We start from the raw sequence: 27016 nt of genomic DNA, 5'->3' as shown, positions 1-27016 counted from the left end.
TGTGTGTACATACACACGTACAGTGTGAAAAATGTCTGTTTTGTCATCAGGATCTTTTAGAGGTCAGTTATATAAACAGGTTGGGCTCAGGGAAAGTGGGGAATGGATCTCTGACCCTGAGCTCAGGTCTGCTGGGCTCCAAAGCGAGCCCAGGGCACTGGCTGTAGTTCTTATGTGTTCAGTTCAATACCGCTGAAAATGTATTCAGAAACCAGACTGGCCTTGGAAGCCATTCTCACCACCAGCGGTCTCGGTTCTGCCTCTGAACATATCCCCAAAGGCCAGGCCATTCCACACATCCCAGGCATGGAACCTGCTATGCACCACACCCACCAGGAACTTAAAGGTAACATCCCTCAGGGATGTCAGCGAGGGCTCCCCCAGCCCAAGAGGGACAACCTTGATTGCCCTCAGCTCACAGAAACGCCTCCGCTAGAGAGGCAGTGGGCAGTTAGAGACACAAGAAGCTGGTGCCCAAGAAGAAGACCATTGTGACACCAAGATCTCAAGCATCATTTTCTCTTCTAGGAACCCAGAAACCGTGTTTGCTCATTCATTTCAGAAAGCACTTCCAGCTGCCCTGCTTTGTGTTCAGGACCCCCATACAGTGCTCTACCAGCTCACCAGGTAAGGAAATGAAAGTCATCGATTGGTACTCTCGAGTTACAGCAGGAGCCTTTATAAATCCAATTTGCCTAGATCCGTGGTCTCTGCACTCTTCTGACAGCATGGCCCCATCAAGAAAAAGCCCTTAAGCACGTAGCTTCAAGAAGTGTGTTTGTTTGTAAGTTACACAATGTGCTACCATGCCAATAAATTATGAGCATTAAAATACCAAAAATTTAAAAAATGAAACAAGGTGGGATCAGGAGAGAGACAAACCATAAGGGACTCTTAAACTCATGAAACAAACTAAGGGTTGTTGGGGGGTGGGAGGGATAGGATGACTGGGTTATAGACATTGGGAAGGGCATGTGCTATGGTGAGTGCTGTGAAATGTGTAAGCCAGATGATTCACAAACCTGTACCCCTGGGGCAAATAATACACTATATGTTAATTTTATAAATAAATAAATAAATAAAATACCAAAAATAAACTACTTTAAAGGATGAGACAAGGACAAAATGACCAGCATTTTCAAATATATTTTAACATGCCATTTATTAAGTGCACCAACAAAGCCCTTTGAAATCATTAAATCAAATCAGTTACAACATTTTTAGTGAGAGCTACCGAACTGGCTCCACTTCCAGTTGGACGTAGGGAACTTTCAGTGACTCAATGATTTGAAAGTAGCCCAGTTACAGCTTGAGTTTACTCACTGAGGACTGTCAAAGCCAGCAAAGACTTCCCCCAGCGATGCACAGACCTGGACGGAAGACATTCACCACTGGCATCAAGGGAGATGATGTCTACTTCTACCCACTCCTGATCCAAAGGACTGTGTGAACATTTTACTAGGGAAGCTCCGGCTCCCCTCGGGTCAAAGAACAGTTCCTGCGACTAATCAGAGAGGTATCACTGCAGTTGCATATTTTTAACAACCAAATTCAAAATCCACCAGAATTTTCACTTAAAGGATATTAAAGCAGACTAGAAAAACTGCTCCCAAGTTAAGAGTACAGATTTTAGCATTTTTAATAGGGGACACGTTCACATAGTTTTCAGCAATAAAACTTAGAAAATGATGGAAACAGAAACATCAGTTTTCAAAACATCCTTCCCATAGTACAAACTTCTTGAAAAGCAGTCACTCTTGTTCTTTCTTGAAGTGTCACCTTTTCCATGATGGATGATTGTGGTTTTTTTTCCCAACAGCTTCCAGGGGCCCATAGTTTGCAGTTACTTGCCATCAGAGAACACTGGGGTTTTGTAAATGAGGATTCTACACTTCTTTAAGCTCAACAAGCCCCTGTTGCTGAAACACGCAGTGCACAAAGATTTCCATGGTCATCCTATGTCACTGCGATGCTGTCAAGAGCCGGCCACTGCGTTATCATCTGTGATGGTGACAGGACTACAAGCAACAGCATCGCTGTCCAACCCAAGGGGAGCAGTTAAGGCAAATGCGGGTGTCTGCCTGGTGGAATGTTGAAAAGCTGTTTAAAACTGGAATCACAAACAGTGCTCTTTGGCAAGACGGACAATGCCTGATACCTATTCTTGAATTACGTAAGTATTAAGTAGGGATTGGTATGGACAGAGACTGGGAAGAGATTCACCAACTTGAAATGAACTGTTCTAGGGGTAGTGAGATAACTTTTTAAATTATACTAATATTGTTGTCATAATGTTGGAGTTGTTTGTTTTTGTTTTTTTTTTTTAACAAAGAATTCTTCCAAAAAGGCATCGGAGAGATAAGCAGACTCACAGTAGTCTGGGTCCCATGTGTCTCTCTCATCAGGTCCACAGATAAGCAACTCTCTCAAATAAACAAGAACTGCCCTCCCCAGGAATTAATCTAACTAGAAACCTGGTACTCCTTGAGCTTCCTCTTCTATCCTGAAACTCGTTCCAGCTACAGCTGGAGGTCAGAAACCACCCCTCACGTGCCTAGTTAGCAGCCAAACCCTCCTCGGGAGGATGGAGCCAAGAGCTGCCACCCGAGTCTCCACATGCCCAGGCCAGGACTCAGAGACGCACACGCAGAGCTCTCAGGATGGGCCTCAGACCTGCAGCTCAGGCCTCAGGACACTTGCTCCGGACAAGGAGCTAGGGGATCTATGGTGGGATGAGGGAAGGGACAACCATCGTGTCCCCTAGATGGAAAAGGAACACGTAAATGCCACTATGGCCCCCACACCAAGAAGGCCCCAGCAGGCCAGAAATCTGTCTTCTTGACAGAGGCAACCGAGTCCGCCACTGGCTCTTGCTGGTTCAGATTCACTGCCAGTCCTTAAGCCCAAAAGGAAAAACAAACCAGCTGCCTAGAGGGAAGTGTTCCTTGTTTCTTGGACCATGGTATACATGCTTATTTCAGAAATGGCAGTGAATTAGCCAATTTTTTCAAAAAGTGCAGTGATATAGACTTGCCAGCAATGGGGGAAAGATGGGAGGAAAGCGAAAGCTGAGTTGCTAAAAGATGAGGACCTTTTCTGCTAAAAAAATAAAACAAACACCCATGTATTTCTGCATGTTGTTCTTCAACCTCCTGAAGAGACTAAGAAGAGAATCGATGTCTATTAAGTACTAAAATGTTCCTGGTTAGAAGACAAGCTATGGCTTATGCCTTTTCTCCTAGTTTTGTTTGGAAGAACTGGGTCTTTGCTGTATTTGTTAAAAGGGTCCAAACTAAAAGATTTTAAAATTCTGGGGGCACCTGAGTGGCTCATGGTTAAGCATCCACCTTCAGCTGAAGTCATGATCCCAGCGTCCTGGGATGGAGCCCTGCATGGGGAAATCCCTGCTCAGCGGGAAGCCTGCTTCTCCCTCTCCCACTCCCCCTGTTGATGTTGCCTCCCTCGCTCTCTCTCTCTCAAACAAATAAAAAAATAAAATCTTTAATAAGCTTCCATATCTGCAATGGGAAACATAAAGGGAAGGAGGTCGAGCACAAGACTGTGGCTCAGAAATCAGGACCCCAGCCGCCACGGTCCGACGCTGTGCTCGGAGCAGGAGGTGGTGCAGCAGAGGGGCTGAGAGCCACACAGACCCAGGTGCCACCCCAGCCCTGTCACTTCCAGGGGAGGAACCGTGCAGAGCCTCGTATACATAAGGCTGTCTGGAGGGCGACATGCAACATACACACGACACATTACACAAGTGTTCCAGAGGACACGGAGGAGAGCAAACAACGAAAGGGAGCCTTTGATTGAAAGAAATTAAACCCATTACTGAATTCATCCTGGGTTAAATTAAAAGCTAAAACCAAAGGCTGTAAGTTTTTAACAGCAGGAACCTTGAGAGGAATGATCTGGAGTTTCTGTTTTGAGACTATGAGAACACGATTCCCTGGGCTAGCCTTAACATTTTGTTGTAGAGACATGGACAAAGGCTGGAGGTATTTATGAGAGACGATCTCCAACCTGAACACCAGCCACAGTGGAGGTGAAGGTCCTTTCTCATCGGATTTGTTCCCACTCTACCTTTCCACACATCAAGTACCTTGTTTGGCATCTCCTCTCTGGCGAGGACACTTTAAGCACAATGACTAGTTGCTACCTAACCTTTAACCTTGAGACTATCTCTGCTTGTTTACATGTTTGTTATAGAAAGTTCTATTTGTTCACTGTATGCTGCTTACAGGAAATTGAGTTTTAAAATATTTAATCCACTAACACTGGCTTTATTGATCTGGTTATAATGAACTCAACCAGTAGAAGAACTGTTCAGATCCTCTTGGAGTTAGGAAAAATCACGTCTTTCGCTCTTTTAATCAATAATGATACAAATAAACTATAAATCGTTATTAGAGCAAAAATATGTTTAAAACAGAATGCAGAAACTCAATTTGTTCTCTTGACACTACTATGACTGCCCAAGCTTCCATCACCAGTGTTGCTAAGACGAGGCAGTTGGTAATACTAGCCGGGGAATTCATCCGAGTTTCCCCTCTTCCTTTCTCAGGCAGAGACCCAGGAGACCACGCACGTGCCTGGGGCAACACTGCCTGTCCACCCTAATGCCACCTTGGGGAACCCTATCATCATGCAGGGCTCTGCGTCCCCAAGGGTCCTCCTTTTCCACTCAGCATCTCTGGCCCCCAGCCCGGCTCCCAGCACAAAAGAGACATCTGATCCAGGTCAGATGAAACCCAAGTATGGGTTCCCAAGAAAGAGAGGGGAAGTTCTCGCCCTCCTCTCCAGGGAGATGGCACCTGCGACCTCCAGGCTTGCGTGCAGCTCGCACATGCCATGCCGCAACCCACTGTGGTAGGTGTGACTCATCCACTTCACAGCAGGAGAAATGAAAGCTCAGGGAAGTAGGCCCTCACAAGGCCACACAAGTCAGCCCTGCTGGGAGGGACGCTGGACCCAGAGCCCTGCTCTCTGCACCCTGCCCCGCCCGACTGCAAGCGATCTGTGACCTTTCCTTCTCCTCAGCTCTTTGTTCACGTCCACAGACTCCCGCACATGGAGGGGAGACGCTGACGGGGAAAGCTGAGGCCGTCGGCTTGTGGTGATTGAGCGTGTGTTCCAGGCAGGCGGCATATGACTCATTTCGCTAAAATCAATATCGTTACACTCATCCTCTGGGAAGTACTCAGCCAGCTGTAAATCTAACCATCCTGACTCCAAGTTAACAAGAAAAGGGGCTTACTAACTTCCAAATCAAACTCTGTGAATCGGAAGCAGCGGCCGCGTTGGCAGAGTCCTGGGAAGGGTCCGGGTGAGAGGCAGACAGGCTCGCATCTGCAGGTCCCCCGCGGAGCAGAGGGGGCCTTCCGCTCAGCCCAGCGGGGCTCTTCAATCCGCAAAACCGGGGTAAGAAAGTGCTGAAGCCGGTCCTGAACCAAGAGAGCGGCGTGGAAGCTGGTGGGCCCCAGCCCGCTGACAGGCCGCAGCTGCCGAACAAGAGCAGGCGGCCGCAGCGGTGAGACCGCGTTTACACCAAGTCTGGCCACAGCTCTTCGTTATCTGGACCTGGACAAGACTGAGTTTTCTAAAATTTAAAAAAAAAAAAAAAGTTCTCAACTTGCAAACAAGGTGTGTACAAAAGTTTTGCCGCAAGCTGGCTTTCTGGGGCCCCACAAGCACCGGTGCTCAGGCTCCTGGCCGGTCCCCGGAGGCTGCCTGACCCCGGGGGGCAGCCACTGAGCGCACACAGAGACGATATGATGCGCCGCCCGGACTGGGTGGAAGCCAGGGAACTCGCACCGTTGAGGAAAACCCGCCTTTTCTCCCCCCAGAGGGTGATGGCTTGGCTGTGTGTGGACAGGCGGCAGGACCTGCAGGCACCTTCCAAAGTGTGAGATAGGGGCTGGCAGGGTGTCTCACCGAAGTCCAAGAACATGGGATTTAATATCCAGAACTAGGGTCAGTTTCACCCCGAAGCTGTACAGAAGGAGGGGAGAAAAGAAACCTGAGACCGGAGAGAACAAGGCTTCAGAGTGAGAGAGAAAGGGTGTGCATGGGAATGGGGCCGGCGTCTGGGGCTGAAGAGGGCACAGCCCTGAGAACAAGCTCATCTGAAAGCGGGCCAGGAGCGGGGCGTCGGCGAAGGAATGAGTTTAGGAAAAAAACAGGTGGTTGAGGATGAGGGAAGAGCAGGGGGGTCAGCAGGGGGCCCCGCCTGCATCAGTGGGAGGGAGCGTGGGCAGCTGCTCTAGGCGAGAAGGTACTGGAGGGGCAGCACCCGGGCCAACGTCAGCTCAGCCCTCACTGGGCTCCAGCCCCTCGGAGACTCCGTGTCTCCGTCCAGGCAAAGCCCTGGGCCCCAAGGACAGACGACACGAGACATGCCAGGACCACTAGGAGCTGCACGTGTGCCCACCGGCCAGGGGCTCACAACGCCACTGGGGGTGTGCCTTCCTGCCTCCACAGACACCTGAAGGATGCCTAACTGAGTCTCTCTGAGCTGTACTGGGGGGACACACATGGTGCTCAAAAGCCAAAGAATGGAGAAGCCCAGGCACCTCCTCCAAGACCTGGCGGGTGGTACTCCTCAGCACAAAAGGAGTCCCATCTGCGGCATCTTCTTTAAAGCCCCATGAACTCCTGGTCCCCTTCATCAGCGTTCGAATTTGGATACTTCTCGCCCTTCCTATGCCAAGCGTCCTCAGATCGTCACAGCTAACAGTTCTCCCACTGGAGCGGCAGCCGTCAGCAGCCAGAGAAGCCTCCTACAGAAGGTCCAGTCGAGCTCCATCTCAGTGCGCCTTTCTCCTGGAGGCCCTAAGTTATCTCCACAGGAGGCAAGCCAGCTGCTGGCGGGGGTAGGGGGAGCAAGCAGGCTCCCCTAAGCAAACGGTTTGTCCACAGCAGGGAAGCAGACGTGGTGGCCTCTGCCAGTCCCACTGGCCAGAGGTGGATCCAGCTCTGTCCCTGCTGGCTGTGAGGCCTTGTGCAAGTCCCTGAATAGTCCCAGCCTCAGTGTCTAGTAGGTCAGTGAAATGGGGATAAAAACACTGTCTTCCAAGGTTGGAGTAGAGACTAAATACATAATAAGCAAAGGGACTAACATCTCTTTATTAATCTCCGTTTGATACAGGCCGAGCAGAGTGCTGAACCGGAGCCGCATCACCCCCGGCCGGGCCCACGGTGCATGCTGCCTATGGGACATTCCCCTTTCCTGGAGTTTTCTGTGATGGGGGCCCCAAACACCATGACCAGAACACACTTCTTGGAAAACAAGAGCAATGGCTATGTGTGGGTCCAGTCCCAGCTGGCTGCTCGTCTGCATGCCCCACAGCCTCCCACTGAAAGACACAGGGACCCCCAGAGCAGGAGGAGTTAACTAGGGACGGGGAGCCCAGGCTTCTAGCAGTGGGTATCTGAGTAAAGAAGGCCACGGACCTTCTCCAGCACCAGGTGCCTGGAGGCTGGGCTGTGGGAGGTCTGCGTGCGCACCCTAAATGAAGGGCAGCTGCCGTGCATCACCAGGAGGAAGCTGCTAGCTACCACGAGTAGTATGTTGTCATGGAGAAGCAAAACATGGAGGAGAAGCTGGGAGAGCCCTGGAAGGCCTGTTTTCTTCCCAGCCTGCCCCCCAGACCCACACAGGGGATCAGGGGCCACACCAGTAAGCCGGCTGGGGGATCATCGGACTGGGAGCTTTTGAAGGTGAGCCACCAAAGCCCAGCGACCAGAGTCTCTGGACACACAGCAGCAGCAAGGTCATTCTGTCCCACCATCTGAAGGGGTTCGGAGGCAGTGATGGAGGGCGGGGAGGGACATCTTTAGTTGCGTGCCTACCTTGGGCCAGGCATTCTGTAAAGCAACCACAAACACCATCTCAGCTATTCCCTTCAACCAGCCCACCACCAGCCAAGGGCAGCGCCCCCCTCCCACAGAGGCGGAAACTAAGTGGAAGGACGCATCTGCTCCGCCACCCATGCTCCTTCTATCCCACTGCACTGCCTCCAGCATCAGGAACCTGGGACCAGGTGGCATTGCACGGACGTCCGGAACAGGCTGGACACACATCAAGAAAGCTGACCAGACCAAAGGAAGAAGGACGGGGTGCCTCCTCCAGCCAGGGCCCTGGGGGCTCCAGGGAGAATCTGTTGGCTCCTTTGCAGCCAACAAATGCAAAGTAAGAGGCCCTGCGTACCTCTGAAGCCTGAATAGCCAGGCTGGGGGCAACTGCCCAAGGGGCTGGAACCTGCAAGACACCAGCACCAGCAGAGCTGAACCGAGCAAGGTCTTCGGGGGATTCTGAGGCAACTGGCTCATTTGATGTGCAGGACAGCTGACTCATGTCGCCCAGGCGACATTTGGGCCCTGATGGAGTCGGCCAGGGTTCCCTGAGGCCACCTCAGCCTAATGCACTGGAGACTTTTTGTTAGGAAGATTACAGACTGAAGCGGGAGCACCAAAAATAATGAATCTGTGAGCGGATTTTATTTAGGTGTTGATTCATGGTTGTCTTATAAGCCAACAGCCCGTCAGAACTATAAATTAACGAGATAAAATGTTGCTGGCCCTCCATATTTCAGGCTGGGTATTGACATTTTAGAATCCACAGATTTTTAACTGTATTGATTGAGGACACCAGGATAAATGGCCTTGGCGCCAAATTCCCATTAACGACAATGGGCACCGAGTGACTAATTCCCAAAGCACTGCGGTGAGAACGCCCTGCATTGCCTTCTCCTGGCAGGGAGTTCTAATTAGATTGAAATGAAAAAGCCAAATCACCAAGGGCGGAAAGAGGCAGATCAAGTAAAAAGGAAAACCAGACTCAGTGATGAGAAAGGACGAGATGAGTCAAACCAGGCTGAGAGCCACAGGGGCTGCCCAAGCCCACCGACCTCTTCTGAAGAAAACCCTTAGAACAACTTGGGTCAGGATGCAGAGCTGAGGTGGGAAGCAGAGCCGGGCAGAGCCTCCTCGCCCACCCTGGCAGCCACCGACGGCTCTCACTGCCCAGCACGCACCAGCCTCCACTCACACACTGAGCAGCTGCTCCGAGCCAGCCCTAGCCAGATGATGGGAGACACGGAGACCACCAGGACAGGACCCATTTCAAGGAGCACCCACACTAGTCAGGGAGACAGACACAGAAACCAGCAACTCTCTTGGCAGGAGAGGGACTGGAGTCCCCCCACCTAGGGACTGGAGGGCTTCCCCAAGGGTAAGGTCCAAACCCCGAAACTCTTGCCCCCAAGGGACAGAAAATGTCCAATAAGCTCACCACTACAGCCCCCACCAGATCCTGTCCACAGCAGGTCCTCAGTAAGTATCTACGAATAGACACTATATCTACAAATAGATACTATATCTACGAATAGATACTATATCTACGAATAGATACTATATCTACGAATAGAAAGGATGAACCCGAGGGGAGGAGTGCTGTTCCTGGGAGACGGGTGGAGTGGAAAAGTCCTCCATCTCCGGCAAAGCCCTGAGGACAGAGGCCGTGCCCGCCCTACACCACCCCACACAGCGCAGCTGGAGGAGCACGCTGGGCCTGAGGCCACACAAGCTTCTCTCCAGTGAAGATCTGCCACCAACCGGGAGAGGCAGGCCTCCTCCCTCCTCCTGCTCTTCGCCCTCGGGTCACACCCAACCAGCCCCAGACATCAGGGAGGACTGCCCAGAGTGCCATGATTCTCTTCTGCTCCAAACTCAGCAGTGGCCCCCTGCCGCCATCTGCTGTGGCAGTCCCTAACTTGTGAGGCAGGGAAACTCTCAACATCTAAAATTTCAGAACCAGTCCCCACATGCACACACACTCACACACACCCACACACACAATGGCACTATATAACATCTGTTGGTTGAGAAGATCCATTAGGACACAGAACCACTAGGAATCCATTGATGTTATCAAATGAACTTGTATTTGATTAATCCAGCATCACCGCCCCCCGCCAGTATGTGAAAAGCATCACTCCTTTACTCTGTGGGTGGGCGGCGCAGGTCCCTATGGGTGGTCAGTGACCCTGGAGTGGGGAGAAGTGCCTGTAGAATGCGTTCTTCACAGGCCAGGAAAGGCATGCAGCTCAAGCTCCTGTTCCTGCCCCTCCAGACTCGCTGCCCCAGATTCCCTGCACCCCACGATTCCATGCACACCATGCAGCTCGTGTTCCTGGAACAATTCTGTCCTCATTGTCCTGTCTACTGAGAACCCGCTTCGCTCTCCCTCAACCATACCCCCTTCACCTAGATTCTCTGTCTCCCCAGCTCCTGCCCCAGGGCAGGTTCCACTTCCTCCCGGAAATTTTTCTTGATCTTCTAGGCCCAATGTTTTTGCACTTCTTATACCTCGTTCCATCGCTGAGAACCCCCAGGGAACCTGGGATTCTCTCTGCACTTCTGTGTTCCACAGCAAACAAGAGCTTCTTAGGTGGCGTCTGCAACGCTGAGCATGGCTTACTGGGCACACAGGCACCCCAGCGAGCCTGGCACCCATGCGCGAAGAAAGAAGTCTGGTGGTGCCAGCCCTAAGGGTGAGCAGGGCCTAAACGAGACTGCGGATGGAAGGCTGGAGCGGAGCCTCACCTGCTGTAGTCGTCACCAACTAAGTAGTGCCGAACCCCTGAGCCACCGGCCAAACCCCTGAGCCCTCACCAGCCCTGCGGCTCACGGTAAGACCACAAACCTCTGGGGAAACACTCTGTCAAGAAGAAAACCACCAGACACTCGGCCCGGAAGAAAGGGCCCGAGATCTGCAACTGCAGACAGGGCTCCACACACCACTTGCCACGCACCACGGGGAGGCTCTGAGCCAGCTCCCGGCCGCTGTGGGCCTCACGCTTCCCCCCTGTGAAATGGGGGAAAGAACCATGGGCCGCAGGCCGTGATGACTGACACGTAGAAAGCCAGTGGCACGGTACCGGCCGCTGACACAGACATTGGCCTTGTCATCACCCCACTGGGGGCACACGGGACTCGGTCAGAGGAACTGAGGGTGCTCGAGGCAGGAAACAAAGCCCACAATTACCCCAGTCCATCCACTGCACTCCTTCCCTGCCCCCAATAAGCTGCTGGGGAGGGGCTGTGTGCACGAGCCCAGAACTGTCATCTCCTGCTCGCCGGGCCCTGGGAGACTGCCGGGCGTGGGAGGCCTCTCCGGAGACTGAAGGGAACACCCCAGGGATGGGTGGGAATGCTGGCCTCCCCTCCTGACCCTGGCAGTAGTGTCCGGCAGTGAAGTGACCAGAAGAAGCCCAGGGAGGCAAAGGCAACGTGGGTGCTGAGACCAGCCAGCGTGAGTCAGGGGCAGAGGTTTCAAGCCAGCTGGGCACCTCCTGGCTCTGTCCTCACCAGAAGAGCGCGGACAGAACCCCACTCGGGGGCTGCAGGTGGAGCAGGTGCAGAGAGAGGGCCTGTTGCACAGGAGCACTCGGGAACATCGAGTCCCTTCTGCTGACTCCTCTCTCCTTCTCGCCCTGCTTGTCAAGAACCCCCTAAGGATTTACCCAGCACAAATCCATCTTGCCCAAATGCCTTTTCAGTGTAGGCATTAAAGCAGAACTCGTTTGCAGACTTTCCTTATGAGCTGGAATCATTCCTTACAGCCTTTCAACGATAATGAATTGACAGGAATTCTAAACTGATTTCAACCAAAGGACATTGTGATAAAGCTAAATCTATTTTGGTACAAATTACATGTCAGAAGTTGATTAAAAAGCCACCTCTTTATCCAGCCCCACAGCTTGGGGCTGAGACAACCTTGGGGCTCTGTCCTCTCGGCAGGCTGGCAGAGGCCCACCTCGAACCCTCCGTGGAGAGTCTTGGTTCCAGCCAAATGCCCTGGAAACAGGCTAACTGTGGGCCTCTCCTGAGGGCTGTCTCCTACCGCCCTGAAGCCATATGCAGCTTGTGGCTGCTGACCTCCCCCCCACCCCGAGAAGCTTCCCGAAAAGGAAGGGGGGCCTCAGGGTAATAGTGCAATGAAACACACCTGTTTCAAGGTCTGTTAGATGCAGGGCAAAGTCGAAGCCACCACTGAGGATGCGCTGGCCACAGGGAGACCAGCGGGCAGCCCGCACCGCCTCGCTGTGCAGGGAGTAGGTCTGCAGGCAGCGGCCTGAGTCCACAGCGTTCCACACCTACGAGGTAAACACAGTAACAGATGTCAGAACAGGCCCTGATCTCCGGGGCTAAGGGTGGCCCCTCCACAGGAGGAGAGGGTCTCATAGTGGAACTAGATTCTTATTATTTTACCATCAAAACAATACCTAGCTGTTAAGACTTTTCCTTGCTAAAGTGTAAAGGCTTGGGGCTGGCGAGGTGAAGGGGAGCTTTTCCCAAGACCTCTCCTGGAGTTAAGGGAGCCCACCAGAACACAGCATGTCGGAGCTCTGCCACTCAGCCACCCAGCCCTTCCCACCCACTTTGCAGCTGCTGCAAACCTCACGCTCTGCTCACCTTCTTGTAGCCCAGTCTCACCCGCATCTCTGACATCTGTCCTCTGAGACGGGGCTTTGTGAATCCTGGAGGGGACACTGCACCATGTCAACCTAGCTTCACGGGTCCCACTTTAAGAGTAAGATCCAAAACACAGCCTTGCCACACCTGCGCTTACATGGGGGCAAAAAGCCAGCATCTGCCCAAAGGACCAACTCTTCTTTTTTCTGGGGAGAAGGTGTGGTCCCTCATTCTCACCCTGGCTTTCCATGGTGATGAAGCCCATGGCAAAAAGCCCCATGTAGAGTCAATGACTTCTGAGATACATTTTTGAAGTCCTTAAGTACAGAACCACACGTTCCAAGAGCCAGGGCCACTGCACGCATGAGAGCCCTTCACCAGCTCTCCCGGGAACCCCGTTAGCACGGAGCCTGACCCGGCGGGCTCTGGGCCTGGCATGCACACTCAGCAGGGCTAGTCTCCCGCCTCGCTGCCACTACAGGAAGCAGGGTATGCTCCCACCCACCATCTGAGCTGGCTCGGAGGATCGAACGTGAGAGGCAGGAGAAGCTATGCAGCCTGAACACAAGCATCCGAGCCAAGCGCCTGCCATGTGATGCTTCTGCTTGCCGGTTAAGTGACCTGGTCAAGCACCTTGGTCTGCCTGGGCCTCACTCTCCTCCTCCACAAATTGGCGATAAGAAGAGCCTCATCCCAAGGACCGTGGTGAGGAATGAGTGGGGCTCGTGGGCGTGCTCTTTGGGGCTTGTCATACACACAGTTCTTTTTTTAAATTATTATTAATTACTTTTATTACCATATAATGTATTATTTGTCCCAGGGGTACAGGTCGGTGAATCATACCCGCAGTTCTTAACAGCAGTGCTCTCGGACCCTCTCACAGTTGCATCAGGGAACCCAAGCTCCATGTCCTTCATTTTCTTAATAACCCAAAATGTAATATCCACAGACCCAACCCGAGACAGACTTCCCTTTCAAGATGGGAAAATTCATCCTGCTGTATCTTGAAAGTCCTCAAAATGCAAAGGACCACAGTCAGAAAGCATGTTTCCTGGGCGTATGTAAGTGTCTGAGCTTAAGAAAACAAGAAGTCAACAGCAGCCATGGAAGAATGCAACGGAGCTCAGATCTTTTTGTCTTCTGAGAACTAAGAGCCGGGGTCTCAAACAGAAAAATCAAGAAAGAGCAGCATTTACATCTGAAATACGGACAGAGGGGTGCCTGGCTAGCTCTGTAGGTAGAGCAGCAACTCTTATCTCAGCGTGAGTTCCAGCCCCACATTGGGCATGGAGCCTACTTTAAAAAAAAAAAAAAAAGAAAAAAAGTTAGAAATATGGACAGAAATAATGGAAGAAACAGCCAGAAGCCTTCAAAGTGGAGTGGGAGTTTGTGGTAGAAGAGCAGAGTGTAGTTTTTTTTCAAAACTATGTACAAGTATGACTCTTTAATAGAAAAAATAGAGTAAAATTAATGAGTTACACCTGCAGGGTTAACACGGCTAAACAATAAAAAGCAATATTGATTACAATAAGACAAGCTGCATATATGCAAGATACCATCTGAGTTATACAAACACAGGAAGCACTGCTTCTATAAAGAAGGAGAAGAAGAAGGAGAAAAGAGAGAAAGAGAGAAAGAAGCAAATGTTGGGGAGAGTGTGGAGACACGAGAAGCCCTGCACACTGTTGAAGGAATATGAAATGGTACAGCCTATGTGAACAACAGTGTGACAGTTTCTTTAAAAATTATACCCGGGGGGGGGGGGGGGGGTGCGCCTGGGTGGCTCAGTGGGTTAAAGCCTCTGCCTTCAGCTCAGGTCAGGATCCCGGGGTCCTGGGATCGAGCCCCGCATCATCCTCGTCATCCTTGGGCTCCCTGTTCAGCCAGAAACCTGCTTCTCCCTCTCCCTCTGCCCCTCCCCACCACTTGTGCTCTCTCTCGCACTCTCAAATAAATAAAATCTTTTAAAAAATTATGCACAGAGTCACGACAGGATCCAGCAATTCCACTTGTGTGTGTATATTCCCAACAAACTGAAAGCGGGTCTCAAAGAGTAGCTGCACACCAAAGTCCACAGCAGAATTATGCACGGGACCCAAAAGTTGGAAGCGTCCTCAGTGTCCATCGACAGATGAATGGATCAGCCACACATGGTCCATTCACACACTATTCGTATACCGTTCACATACTATTCAGCCTTAAAAAGGAGGGAGGTTCTGACATGGACGAACCTCAAAGACACGTGCTGAGTGACATAAGCCGGACACAGAAGGGCAAATACCACTATCATTCCACTTACACAAGGTTCCCCGAATCGTCAAAATCATCGCTATAGAAAGGAGAAAGAGGGAGGGGGACAGGGGCTGGGGGAGGAGAGATTGGGGAGTCAGTGTGTAATGGGGGACAAAGTTTTAGTTTTGTGAGACAAAAAGGGTTGTAGGGATGGATGGTGATAATGGTTGCACAGCAAAGTCCATGTGTTCAATGCCACTGAACTGTGCACTTGAACATGGTTAAAACAGAGAATCCTGTGCTATATGCATTTTACCACAACCTTAAAAACACATATGATGCAAAATCCTTTGATGTTTATTTGTACATTTGCAGTAAGACTGTAGCAACACATTTGAAGATGACAGTCACTCCAGGGAGTGGTGGCGGAGGGACGGGGCTGAGAGAAGGCCACTGCGAACACTACGCTGTATTTCTGAGAAAGAGAGAGTCAGAGACAGAGAATGACTATGCTCTGAAGCATAAATTCCCAAAGGTTTCCATCTATTAAACTATTCATTTTAGGGGCCCCTGGGTAGCTCAGTCAGTTAAGCATCTAACTCTTGATTTCGGCACAGCTCATGATCTCAGGGTTGTGAGATCGAGCCCCATAGTGGGCTCTGTGCTGGGCATTGAGCCTACTTAAGATTCTCTCTCTCCCTCTGCCCCTCCCCAACTCTAAATACATACATGCATACATACATATAAAAAAAAAACCCTCATTTTTTCATTCATTCAACAAACATTTCCCGAGTACCTGCAACAGCCAGGCATGGTTCAGCAGGAAACAAGTAAGACAAAATCCCTGCCTTCAATGAGATGACGCTAGACAAGTTAAACAAGCAGAATCTATGTAGCATACAGGCAGTGGTAAAGACCGAGGGCGTAAGCGAGCAGGAAAGGCGCTCTCACGTCAGAAGAAGGAGCTGCAATGGTGGCCCGGAAGGGCCTCTCAGAGAAGGTGGCTTCGAAGAAAGATCTGAAGGGGTGAGGACAGGAGCTACACAGAAACCGGGGAAGAACGCCGCAGGCAGAAACAGGGCCCCTTCGGCTGCTCTGCCAGGAGGAGCGCGCAGAGCAAGGGAGACACAGGCAGCCAGTGTGGGGCTTCTGCAAGAATCCAGGGGAGGGAGGAGCACGGTTGGACCAGCTGGAGGCAGCGCGAAAGCGGCCTCACTTGGAAGGTAGAACCAGCAAAATAAGGAGGAGGAGAAAGTTAAGAAAGGAGGAGGAGGAGGAGGAGGAGGAGGAAGGAGAGAAGCGGGGGAGAAGGCCCCGAGGCCCCAAGCAGCAAACTGGTCAGGCTGAGTTCTTGGTCGGGGGGCCTTCCGAATCAGCCGTGGAGACGGGGTTAAGGAAATCCATCAAGCTGTAAATGGTCCGATAACTCCCCTCTGAAGTGAAAATGCGTGCTTGGCTCTCCTGGTTGATGTATACACAAGGATAGCATCAGGATCAATGCAGACCAGTCAGCCACTTCTCAAAGCCACCCCGGCTGGAGGAACAGAACAATCTCTGCTAATCGCTCTCCCTAATTGAAGTTAATGTTCACTGTCAGGTTTTAAAGATTAATTCCCAAACACTGTGGCAGCCTGGAGTGTGTACCTTTTTTCAATTAAGTAATTAGAGATCCCAATCTGCCTCCATGGAATTAAGGAGTTAAATCTTCTGTCAAATGTTCTAAGATGACTTGATGCATTAACTGGAAAGAGACATTTTGTGTCCAACAGAAGTCAGATTCGGGAAGAACATGTCAAGCAAAATGTGCATTTGCCTGGCTATCCCGTATTTACTGTGGTTCCCATGTCCGGGTACCGATACCTGGCCCCACCAGGAGTTCCCCACAGTCTCTTAAGACCTGTTTCTTCAGCAATGTTCTTCCTGCCTACCTGTCTGTCTTTTGTTTTTTACTACAAAACAAAAACAATCTCCTTGTAAAATGTTCAAATTATATGATGTGCAAAAATAACAAAACAAAACAAAACAACAATATCCCATAGGAATCGACTACAAGATTGTGGTTTCTCTGATTATATTAGAAGTCTGCTCTAGAGGGGGATGGGGACACAGAAACACAAAGAAGAAAGTAAGAATCATCCATACATCTACCACCCAGACATTATGACTATCAAACTTCTGGGTGAGATTTGCCTCCCATTTGGCCCCTTTCTGACAGCTCCTTGCAGACCTTCCTAGTCAGCCGCACCTCCTGGCCTCTTCCCCACCCCTTGACACGCCCTGCTGCCCCAGGATATCGTTCTGGAGACCGTGATCAGCTCACTAGCTCAGCAAGCCTGTGCAACCAGTGCCCAAGCCTTCACCAAGTCATCTGCCTGCAAAAGCTTTCGGATTCCTTTACAGTGGGTGTGTCAGGGCTAGAATTACACTGAATCTACAGACCAATTTGGGAAGGTGTCTTAACAATACTGAGTCTTCCAGTGCATGAATAGGATATGTCTTTCCTTTTATTCCGGTCTTCCTTAATTTCTCTAAGCAATGGTTTGTAGTTTTTGAATGAAAAAATCCTGCACATCTTTTGTCAAACTTATCCCTAATTACTTCATGTTTTTGATGATATTGTAAATGGTATTTTTTTATTTTTAATTTTAGGTTCTTCATTTACAATACACAGAAGTACAATTAATTTTTGCATATTGATCTTGAATTCTGCAATCTTGCTAAACCAACTTTTCAATTCTAGAAGCTTTTTTTATTTTTGTAGATTCAGTAGAATTTTCTACATAGACAATTAGGTTGTCTGCAAATAAAAGACAGTTTTACTTCCTCCTTTGTAATATGAATATCTTTGTTTCTTTTTCTTGCCTTACTGCACTAGCTAGAATCTCCAGTACAATGCTGACTAGACATGGTAAGAGTGGACACCCATGGCTTTGTTCTTGACGTGATGGGGAAAGCATCAGTCTTTTCCACAGTTAAGTATAATGTGAAAGCCAATGTTTTCATAAATGCCTTTTATTAGTTTGAGAAAATTCTCTTCTATTTCTAGTTTGTGCAAAGTTTTTATCAGATATGAATACTGTATATTGTCAAATGCTCCTTCTGTATCTCTTCACATGATCATTTGGTTCTTCTTTTATAGTTCATCAATATACTCAAATGCATTGATTATTTCCAAATATTAAGTAAACCTTGCATTCCTGAGACAGATCTTGGTCATGGTATTATAAACATGGTATTATAAACACATAGAAATAAGTATGAATGTACACATACAAACACACACACACACACACACACACACACACATACACACACACACCTATAGGTAGATTTACCTGCTAAAATTTTATTTTAAAATTCTGTAACTATGTTCATGAAAGATATTGATCTATCATTTTCTTCTCTTACAATGTCTTTTTCTTGTTAGGTATAAGGTAATGATAGCCTCACAGAATGAGCTGTAAAGAGTTTCCTTCCCTCTGATTTTCTGAAACAGTTTGAATAGAATTGTGTAGTAGTTTCCTAGGGCTGCCATAACAAAGTACCATAAATTGAGCAGCTTAAACAACAGAAATTCTCATATCTCATGATTAAGGAAACTAGAAGTCAGAAATCAAGGTGTTAGCAGGGTTGCCCTTTCTGAGGGCTGTGAGGGAAGAATCTGTTCCAGACCTTTCCTTTCTTTTTTTTTTTAATCTTATTTTATTTATTTATTTGACAGAGAGAGATCACAAGTAGGCAGAGAGACAGGCAGAGAGAGAGGGAAGCAGGCTCCCTGCCAAGCAGAGAGCCTGATGCGGGGCTAGATCCCAGGACCCTGGGATCACGACCCGAGCCGAAGGCAGAGGATGAACCCACCGAGCCACCCAGGTGTCCCCAGACCTTTCCTTTTGATTTGTACATGGCTGTCTTCACACTCACATGGTGTTCTCTGTATGCTTGTCTGTCTCCAAATCTCCCCTTTTTATTAGGACACCAGTTACACTGGATTAGGGCCCATCCTAATGACCACATTTTAACTTCATTATCTCTGTAAAGACCCTATCTCCAAATAAGGACATATTCTGAGGCACTGGGGATTAGGACCCCAAAATATAAACTTTAAGAGAAACATAATTCAACCCATAACAAACTGGTATTATTTCTCTTAAATGTTTGGTAAGATTCACTACTGAAGTCATTTGGGCCTGGAGTTTTCTTTGTGGGAAGGTTTTTAACTACTAATTCAATTTCTTTAATAGATAAGGGGCGTTGAGGGTTATCCGTTTCTTCAGGAGTAAGCTTTTCCTGTTTGGATCTTTCAAGGGATTTATCCATGTCATTTAAGTTGTAGAATTCACTGGCATAAAGTTGATCAAAACATTACCATAGTAGCCTTTTAATATCTTCAGAATCTGTAATTAAGTCACTTCTCATATTATGTTAGTATGTGTCTTTTCTATTTTATTTCTGATGAGTGCCTGAAGGTTTATCAGTTTCAATGATCTCAAAGAATCAACTTTTGGGTTTACTGATTTTTCTATGTTTATTTTTTTTCTATTTCAATTATTTCTGCTCTTACATTCACCTCCTTTCTTTTGCTTACACTGGGTTGAATTTGCTCCTTTTTTCCCTCATGTCTTAAAGTGGAAGCTGAGATCATGGATTTGCAATTTTCTTTTTTTAATTAATACAGGCATTTTTATTAATATAGGCAATTTTTATTAATATAAATTGCCAGCTAAGAGCTATTCTAACTACCTTCCACAAATTTTCGTATGTTATACTGTCATTTGCACTTAGTTCAAAATATTTTCTAATATCCCTAACAGTGTCTTCCTTGACCCAGGGATTATTGAGAAGTGTTTTTAGTTTCCAAATACTTGGGAATTTTCCAGATACCTGTTATTGATTTTTTATTTAATCCCATGATCATTAGAGAATATATTCTGAATGATTTCAATCCTTTCAAATTTACTGAGACTTGTTTACTTTACAGAGACCTAGAATTTGATCTACCCTGGTAAACATTCCATGTACACATCAAAAGAATGCACATCCTGCTGTTGTTACATAGAGTGTTTATAAATGTCAATTAGGCCAAATTGGGTGATAGTGATATTCAAATATTTTATATCTTTACTGATTTTCTGTCTACTTGATCTATTGATTATTGAGAAAAGGGTGTTGAAACCTACAACTATAATTGTGGATTTGACCGTTTCTTCATCCAGTTCTATCAGTTCTGCTTAGGTGTATAAATATTTATGCACTTAATTGCATGTCCTTTGATGAACTGACCACTTTATCATTATAACTCTATTCCTGCTAATATTCTTTGCTCTGAAATCTATTGCCTGATATTAATATGGCCACTCTAACTTTTAAAAATTAGTATTAGTGTGGTATATCTTATCCTACCCTTTCACATTTTACTTCTTGCATCTTAATATTTAAAGTGGATTTCTTGTAGGCATTGCATAATTGCCTTTTTATACAATCTAACAATATTTTCATTATTTTTTTTATTAACATATAATGTATTATTAGCCCCAGGGGTACAGGTCTGTGAATCGCCAGGTTTACACACTTCACAGCACTCACCATAGCACACGCCCTCCCCAGTGTCCATAACCCCACCCCCCTCTCCCTATCCCCCTCCCTCCGACATCCCTCAGCTTGTTTTGTGAGATTTGGAGTCTCTTCCGGTTTGTCTCCCTCCCGATCCCATCGTCTCATTTATTCTTCTCCTACCCCCAAACCCCCCACGTTGCCTCTCAACTTCCTCAAATCAGGGAGATCATATAATAATTGTCTTTCTCTAACTGACTTATTTCACTAAGCGTAATATCCTCTAGCTCCATCCACATCATCGCAGATCTTCACCTTTTTTTTAAATGGGTATTTAGACTGGGGTGCCTGGGTGGCTCAGTTAAGTATCCAACTCTCGATTTTGGCTCAGGTCGTGATCTCAGGGTCATGAGACCAGGCCCCAAGTCAGGCTCCCTGCTGGGTGTGGAGCTTGCTTGGGATTCTCTCTCTCTCTCTCTCTCTGCCCCTCCCCTTGACCCCACTCTTGCATACTCTCTGTATGCATACATACATACATACATACATACATACGTATGTATTTAAATAATTTCTTCTATTACTAATACAGTCTGGGCTTAATTTGCTATTCTTGTTTTTAAGACGTTATTTATTTATTTATTTATTTATTTATTTGAGAGAAAGAGAGTAGGAGTCAGGGAGGAGCAGAGGGAGGATAAGCAGACTCCACACTGAGCACAGAGCCTCATGGGGGGCTAGATCCCAGGAACCTGAGATCATGACCTAAGCCAAAATCAAGAGTGGGGTACTTACCCAACTGAGCCACCCAGGCACCTTCTGCTATTTGTTTTCCATTCATCTCATCTGTTCTTTTTCCTCTTTCCCTGTTTTGCCTTCTTTTAAATTGAACATTTTTTGTTTTACTTTATCTGCCATTGTTAGATTACTAACCATGAATCTTTATTTTATTACTAGATGCTCTAAGGTTTAGAGCATACACCTGTAACTTATCACAGTCCACCTTCAAATAATATTAGTGCTCATTTTATAAGAACCATAATAATAATACATATCATTTCCCTACATCTCAGCCTGTATGCATTATCATACATTTTACACAAACCCTATAAAATGTGGTTATTGTTTTAAGTTTCAATGATCATCATTTAAAGTGATTTTTATTTATTTTTTTTTAAAGATTTTATTTATTTATTTGACAGAGAGAGATCACAAGTAGGCAGAGAGGCAGGCAGAGAGAGAGGAGGAAGCAGGCTCCCTGCTGAGCAGAGAGCCCGATGCGGAGCTCGATCCCAGGACCCTGAGATCATGACCTGAGCCAAAGGCAGTGGCTTAACCCACTGAGCCACCCAGGCGCCCCATAAAGTGATTTTTAAATAAGAACAAAAATTACTTACATTTACCCACAAATTTACCACTTCTGGTGCTCAGCATTCCCCTGTGTAAATGTAAATTTCTATCTGGCATCATTTTCCTTCTGCTTTGAGAAATTTATTTAACATTTCCCATAGTGCAAGTCTGCTGTTGATGAATTACTTCAGCTTATAAATATCTAAAAAAGCATTTTGCCTTTCTTTTAAACACATATCTTGCTGGGTATTAAATTTTAGGCTGACAGTGGTTTGGTTTGGTCTTTTTCCTTTTAGTACTTTAAAGTAGCTGTTCCACTGGCTTCTGGCATTATTTCCAGGAAGAAGTCCGCTGTCATCCTTATCTTCATACCTCAGTATGTAACTTGCCTTTTTCTCCCCATCTGCCTGTTTTCAAAATGCTTTTCTTTATCATTGGTTATAAGAAATTCCATTAAGTACTTTGGTGAACTTTTTTCTTCATGTTTCTTGTGCTTAGGGTTCACTGAGGTTCTTGGTTCTGTTCCTGGTTTCTAATTGTCATCAAATTTGGGGATCTTTCAGCTGTTGTCCCTTTGAATATTTTTTCTGCTCTTTGAGGACTTCAATTTCATGATTATCAGGTGAGCTTGAAATTACTGATAATCTGTTCACTTCTTTCCTCAAGCTTTTTACTCTAAAATATATTTATTCTAAATGTACTTATTATTCTGTCTTCAATTTTGCTAATATTTTATTGTCTCTGATTTACTGCTAATCCTATAGAGAGCATTTTTCATCTGAGATTTTTTTTTCAGTTCTAGAGTTCAATTTGGATCTTTGTTCTATCTTCTTTGTCTCTCCTTAACATGCTCGTGCTTTTCTCTACCTTTTTCCATATATGGAGCATATTTATAATAGTTGGCTTAATATTCTTATTGACTAGGGACGCCTGGGTGGCTCAGTTGGTTAGACGACTGCCTTCGGCTCAGGTCATGATCCTGGAGTCCCGGGATCGAGTCCCACATCGGGCTCCCAGCTCCACCGGGAGTCTGCTTCTCTCTCTGACCTTCTCCTCGCTCATGATCTCTCTCACTGTCTCTCTCTCAAATAAATAAATAAATAATCTTTTTTTAAAAATTAAAAAAAATATATTCTTATTGACTAATTGCACCATCTGTGTCATTTGTGGGTCCGCTTCTATTGATTGATTTTTCTTCTAATCATGGTTTCGATTTTTCTACTTCTTTGCACGCTTTGTAATCCGTGTTTGGATGCCAGACACCGTGAATTTTACTTTAGTGGATGTTTGACATTTATGTATTCCTATATTTATGTATTCCTGCGGTTTACTCTGGGACACAGTGAAATTACTTGGAAACAGTTCACTCCTTGCCAGGATAGTTTCGAAGCTCTTAAAGGAGGGACTAGAGCACCATTTAGTCTAGGGTTATTTTACCCTGCTACCGAGGGAACACTCTGATGAGCTGTGAGGATTTCCCACTTTGGCTTGTGGCACTGTGAACTATTCTTGGCCTCGTGAGCTCTGAAGATTGTTCATCCTGTTATTTTTGAGGGGTTCTTCTCCTGCTTCAAGAACATTCTCACACACATGCTGATCAAGTACTCCACTGATGACTCTGAAGGAGCCTCCTACAGATCTCTGGAGCTTTCTCTTGGTGCAGATCTCTAATCTCTGTTTCTCTGTCCTGAGAATTCAGGGGGCCACGACTTCCTGGACTCCTCGGGTCAGAATGACCACTGGGACCCATCTGGGTTTCTCCTTCCTGTGCTGCAGTCTGGAACCTCTCACCAGGCTGTCAGCTGGAGCAGTCACAGGGCCCATATCATTATGCTTCCCCCTCTCAGGCATCACTGTCTACACTGCCTAGTGTTTCCTATCTGAAAAACCACCACTTCCTACATTTTGTCTGATTTCTTACATCGTTTAAGATAGAGCATAAACCTGGTCCCTATTACTCCATCTTAGCTGAATGTGTAAGTCCCCATTAGTTATTTAGAAGTGTGTGGTTTAACTGCAAATGTTTATAGTTTTTTTTTATTGTTCAGTAGCTCACTACTTATTACTAATTTAATTCCACTATAAAGAGAGAGGAGGCTCTCTGTCATTTCAATCTTTTTAAATGGCATTCAATCTTTTGTTTACAACCTATCTTAGTAAAGTACTATTTGAATTTGAAAAGCAGAGATGCCTGGGTGCCTCAGTGGGTTAGGCATCTGCCTTTGGCAAAGGTCATGATCCCAGGATCCTGGGATAAAGTCCCACATCAGGGTCCCTGCTCCTTGGGGAGCCTGCTTTTCCCTCTCCCTCTGCCTGCTGCTCCCCCTGCTTGTGCTCTCTGTCAAATTAAAATAAATAAAATCTTAAAAGAAAAAGGAACTGTATCCTGTACTTGTTATGTATAGTGTTCTATAAATGTCAATTAAGTCAAGGTAGTTTGTCTTCCATCTTTATTGATCTGTCTAGTTGCTCAACCAACTACTTAGAGAGGAGTGTTAAAATCTCCATGTACAAATATGAATCTTTTTATTCTCCCTTTAATTCTATGAAAAACTTTTCATGTATTTTGAGGCTCTATTATTCAGTGCATACATTGTTGTTATGTCTTCCTGATGAGTTCCTGATTCTTAAATCACCATGAAATGTCTTCTCTCTTATCTCTAGTAATGTCCTTTGTCTTGAAGTCTATTTTACTAGTTACTATTAACAATACTTCAGTTTTCTTAAGCCTACTATTTGGATTGTACCTCTTTATTCCATCTACTTACTTTTAGCCTATTTCTTTTTTACTTTAAGTACACCTCTTTTCAACAGTGTATAATTTAGTCTTACTTTGTATCCCTTCTGACAATCTCTTTCAATTGTAGTATTTAATCCATTTACATTTAATGTGACTGTTGATATGATTAGATGTACATCTATCATTTTGATATCTATTTTCTGTTTTTACCTCTGTTTTATTCCTCTCTTTTTCCTTTACTGCCTTCTTTTGAAATAACTATTTTTACAATTCCATTTTACATATTGGCTTGTTGGCTGTTCCTCAGTGTTGCTTTTTTTCTTTTTTTTACTGGTTGCTTTAGGTCTTATAGTATGCATTCTTAATATTTCAAAGTCTTTTTACTGTTAATATTGTACCAGTTTACAGAAAATATAAGAAGCTTGAAACCATGTCTTTTATCCAAGCCCATTATTTATAGTTGTCACATGTATCACATCTACATGTTATAAACACCACAAGTAATAAGATCATTTTTGCTTTAGTCATATATATTTTTTTAATTTAAGAAGAAAAAAATAGTCTTCTATATTTTCCTACATATTTACCATTTCCAGGCTCTTCACTCCTTCCTGAAGATCTGAGTTCCCATCTGGTATCATATTCCTTTATCCTAAAGACCTTCCTTTAACATTTCTGTAGTGCCTGTCTGCTGTCTATGAATTCTCAGTTAGTTGTCATTTATCTGAAAATGTCTTTAAGTCACCTTCATTCTTAAGAGGATAAAGAATCATGAGTTGATGTGTTGTTGTTTTTTTGGTTTTTGTTGTTTGTTGTTGTTGTTGTTTTATCAGCACTTTAAAGACACCATTCCACTGCTTCCGGACTCCATGGATTCTAATGAGAAGTCAGTGATTTTCATATTATTAGTCTCCTCCACGTGATAACTGATTTTTCTCTGGCTACTTTAAAAAGATGTTTGACTATGATATGCCATGGTGTGATTCTCTTTATATTTGTCCTGCTGGGGATTTGCAATTTTTTTTTCTTTTGAATCTGTAAATATACATATTTCATCAAATTTGGGGAGTTTTCTGGCATTAATTCTTCAAATAGTTTTTCTTCCTCATTCTCTCTCATCTCCTTCTGGAACTCAATTATACAAAAGTATTACAATATATATGTTATAGAACTATCTTTGGCTATTGTCCAGAGGTCCCTGAGTGTCTATTTTTTTTTTCCCCCTAGTCTTTTTCTCTGTTTTCAGGTTGAATAATATCTATTTGTTCTCTCTCCAAGTTCACTGGCTCTTTCTTCTGCTATCTCTATTCTGCAGTGGAGTCCAAAAGATGGATTCTTTATTTCAGATACTGTATTTTCCAGTTCTAGAATTTTCACTTGTTTTTCTTTATAGTTGCTATTTCTCTACAGAGATTTCCTATCTTTTTATTCATTGTAAATACATTTTTCTTTGTGTACTTCAGAACTTTTATAATAACTGTGTTAAAATACTTTGCTAATTTCTGCATCTGGCTATCTTGCAGACAAGTTCCACTGATTGCCTTTCTCTAACCAAGGTGTCCCCAGTTCCTGATTCTTCCTATAGTGAGTAAATTTGGGGTGGAATACTAGATATACCAAATTTATGTTGTATAAACTCTAGATTGTTACGTTTCTCTGAAGAACTTTTTTTTTTAAAAAAAACAATCAGCTTACTTAGCTCTAATCACATTTTAAACTATCTCCTCTGTTGTTTGCATAGCAGAAATTTCTATTCAGTTTTCCTAGTCTCAAATGAGCTCCTTGAGACAACTCTTCCATGCCTGGGTTCAGAAGTCATCTAGAGATCAAGGCAGAGCCTATACACCAAATTTATGGCTCCTTTTCTTTGACTCTTTCCTTTCTGAGATTTCCCTCCTTACTCTTCAGCTTCTGTGGTTGCCCCAAAGTCTGTCCTCTGCTTCTTCAAGCCAGTAACACTATAGGTTTTCTATCCACCTTTTAGCTGCTCTACCTGGCATGGATTGGAGCCCACCTTCAGGCAGGAAAACACAAAAGCAGGAGACTCACCAGGGGCCACTTCCTTCTTCTAAGAGCTCCTTTCCAGTGCCTGCCTACTTTTTGTCACTCTCCAATACCTCCGGGTAGCTTTTTTTTTTTTTTTTCTTTTAAAGATTTTATTTATTTATTTGACAGAGAGAGATCACAAGTAGGCAGAGAGGCAGGCAGAGAGAGAGGAGGAAGCAGGCTCCCTGCTGAGCAGAGAGCCCGATGCGGGACTCGATCCCAGGACCCTGAGATCATGACCCGAGCCGAAGGCAGCGGCTTAACCCACTGAGCCACCCAGGCGCCCTCTCCGGGTAGCTTCTTGTTGGTGTAGAGTTTACGGTTGTAAGCTGTACAGTTATTCTGATAGGAACTGCTATTTCATTACTGGAAGCCACATCTAATACCCGGTTTTAAGCATCTGTTTTGCAATACTGGAGAGTAACACATCACCCCACCTCCTCACTTCCACCCCCATGCCTGCTACACACATACCCCGTCATCCTAGTACTTCAGTAACGATCTCCCTGCACCCTGCCTTCAGGTCGGAATATTAGCAGAGTGAGGAGACAGAAGCATCTGCAATGTGTGTGAGCTGCTATGTCACAGAGGTGACAAGAAAGCCAAGAGTGATCTATACAC

The 27016-nt window shown here is 46.0% G+C and overlaps 1 protein-coding gene across 7 annotated transcripts in view; it reads right to left on the bottom strand.

Moving 5' to 3' along the window:
* Positions 1–27016, bottom strand: part of WDR25 (WD repeat domain 25) — a 146930-nt gene that overhangs the window by 47276 nt on the left and 72638 nt on the right. For all 7 annotated transcript variants that reach the window (XM_032345267.1, XM_032345262.1, XM_032345263.1 and 4 more), the window contains one exon: positions 12014–12161. In XM_032345267.1, the coding sequence (XP_032201158.1) occupies positions 12014–12161 (148 nt within the window). The remainder of the gene's footprint in view (positions 1–12013; positions 12162–27016) is intronic.

This window comes from Mustela erminea, chromosome 5 (assembly GCF_009829155.1).
Source record: "Mustela erminea isolate mMusErm1 chromosome 5, mMusErm1.Pri, whole genome shotgun sequence".
In the NCBI taxonomy this organism is placed as follows: domain Eukaryota; kingdom Metazoa; phylum Chordata; class Mammalia; order Carnivora; family Mustelidae; genus Mustela; species Mustela erminea.
This window is presented reverse-complemented; position numbering and strand designations above follow the sequence as displayed.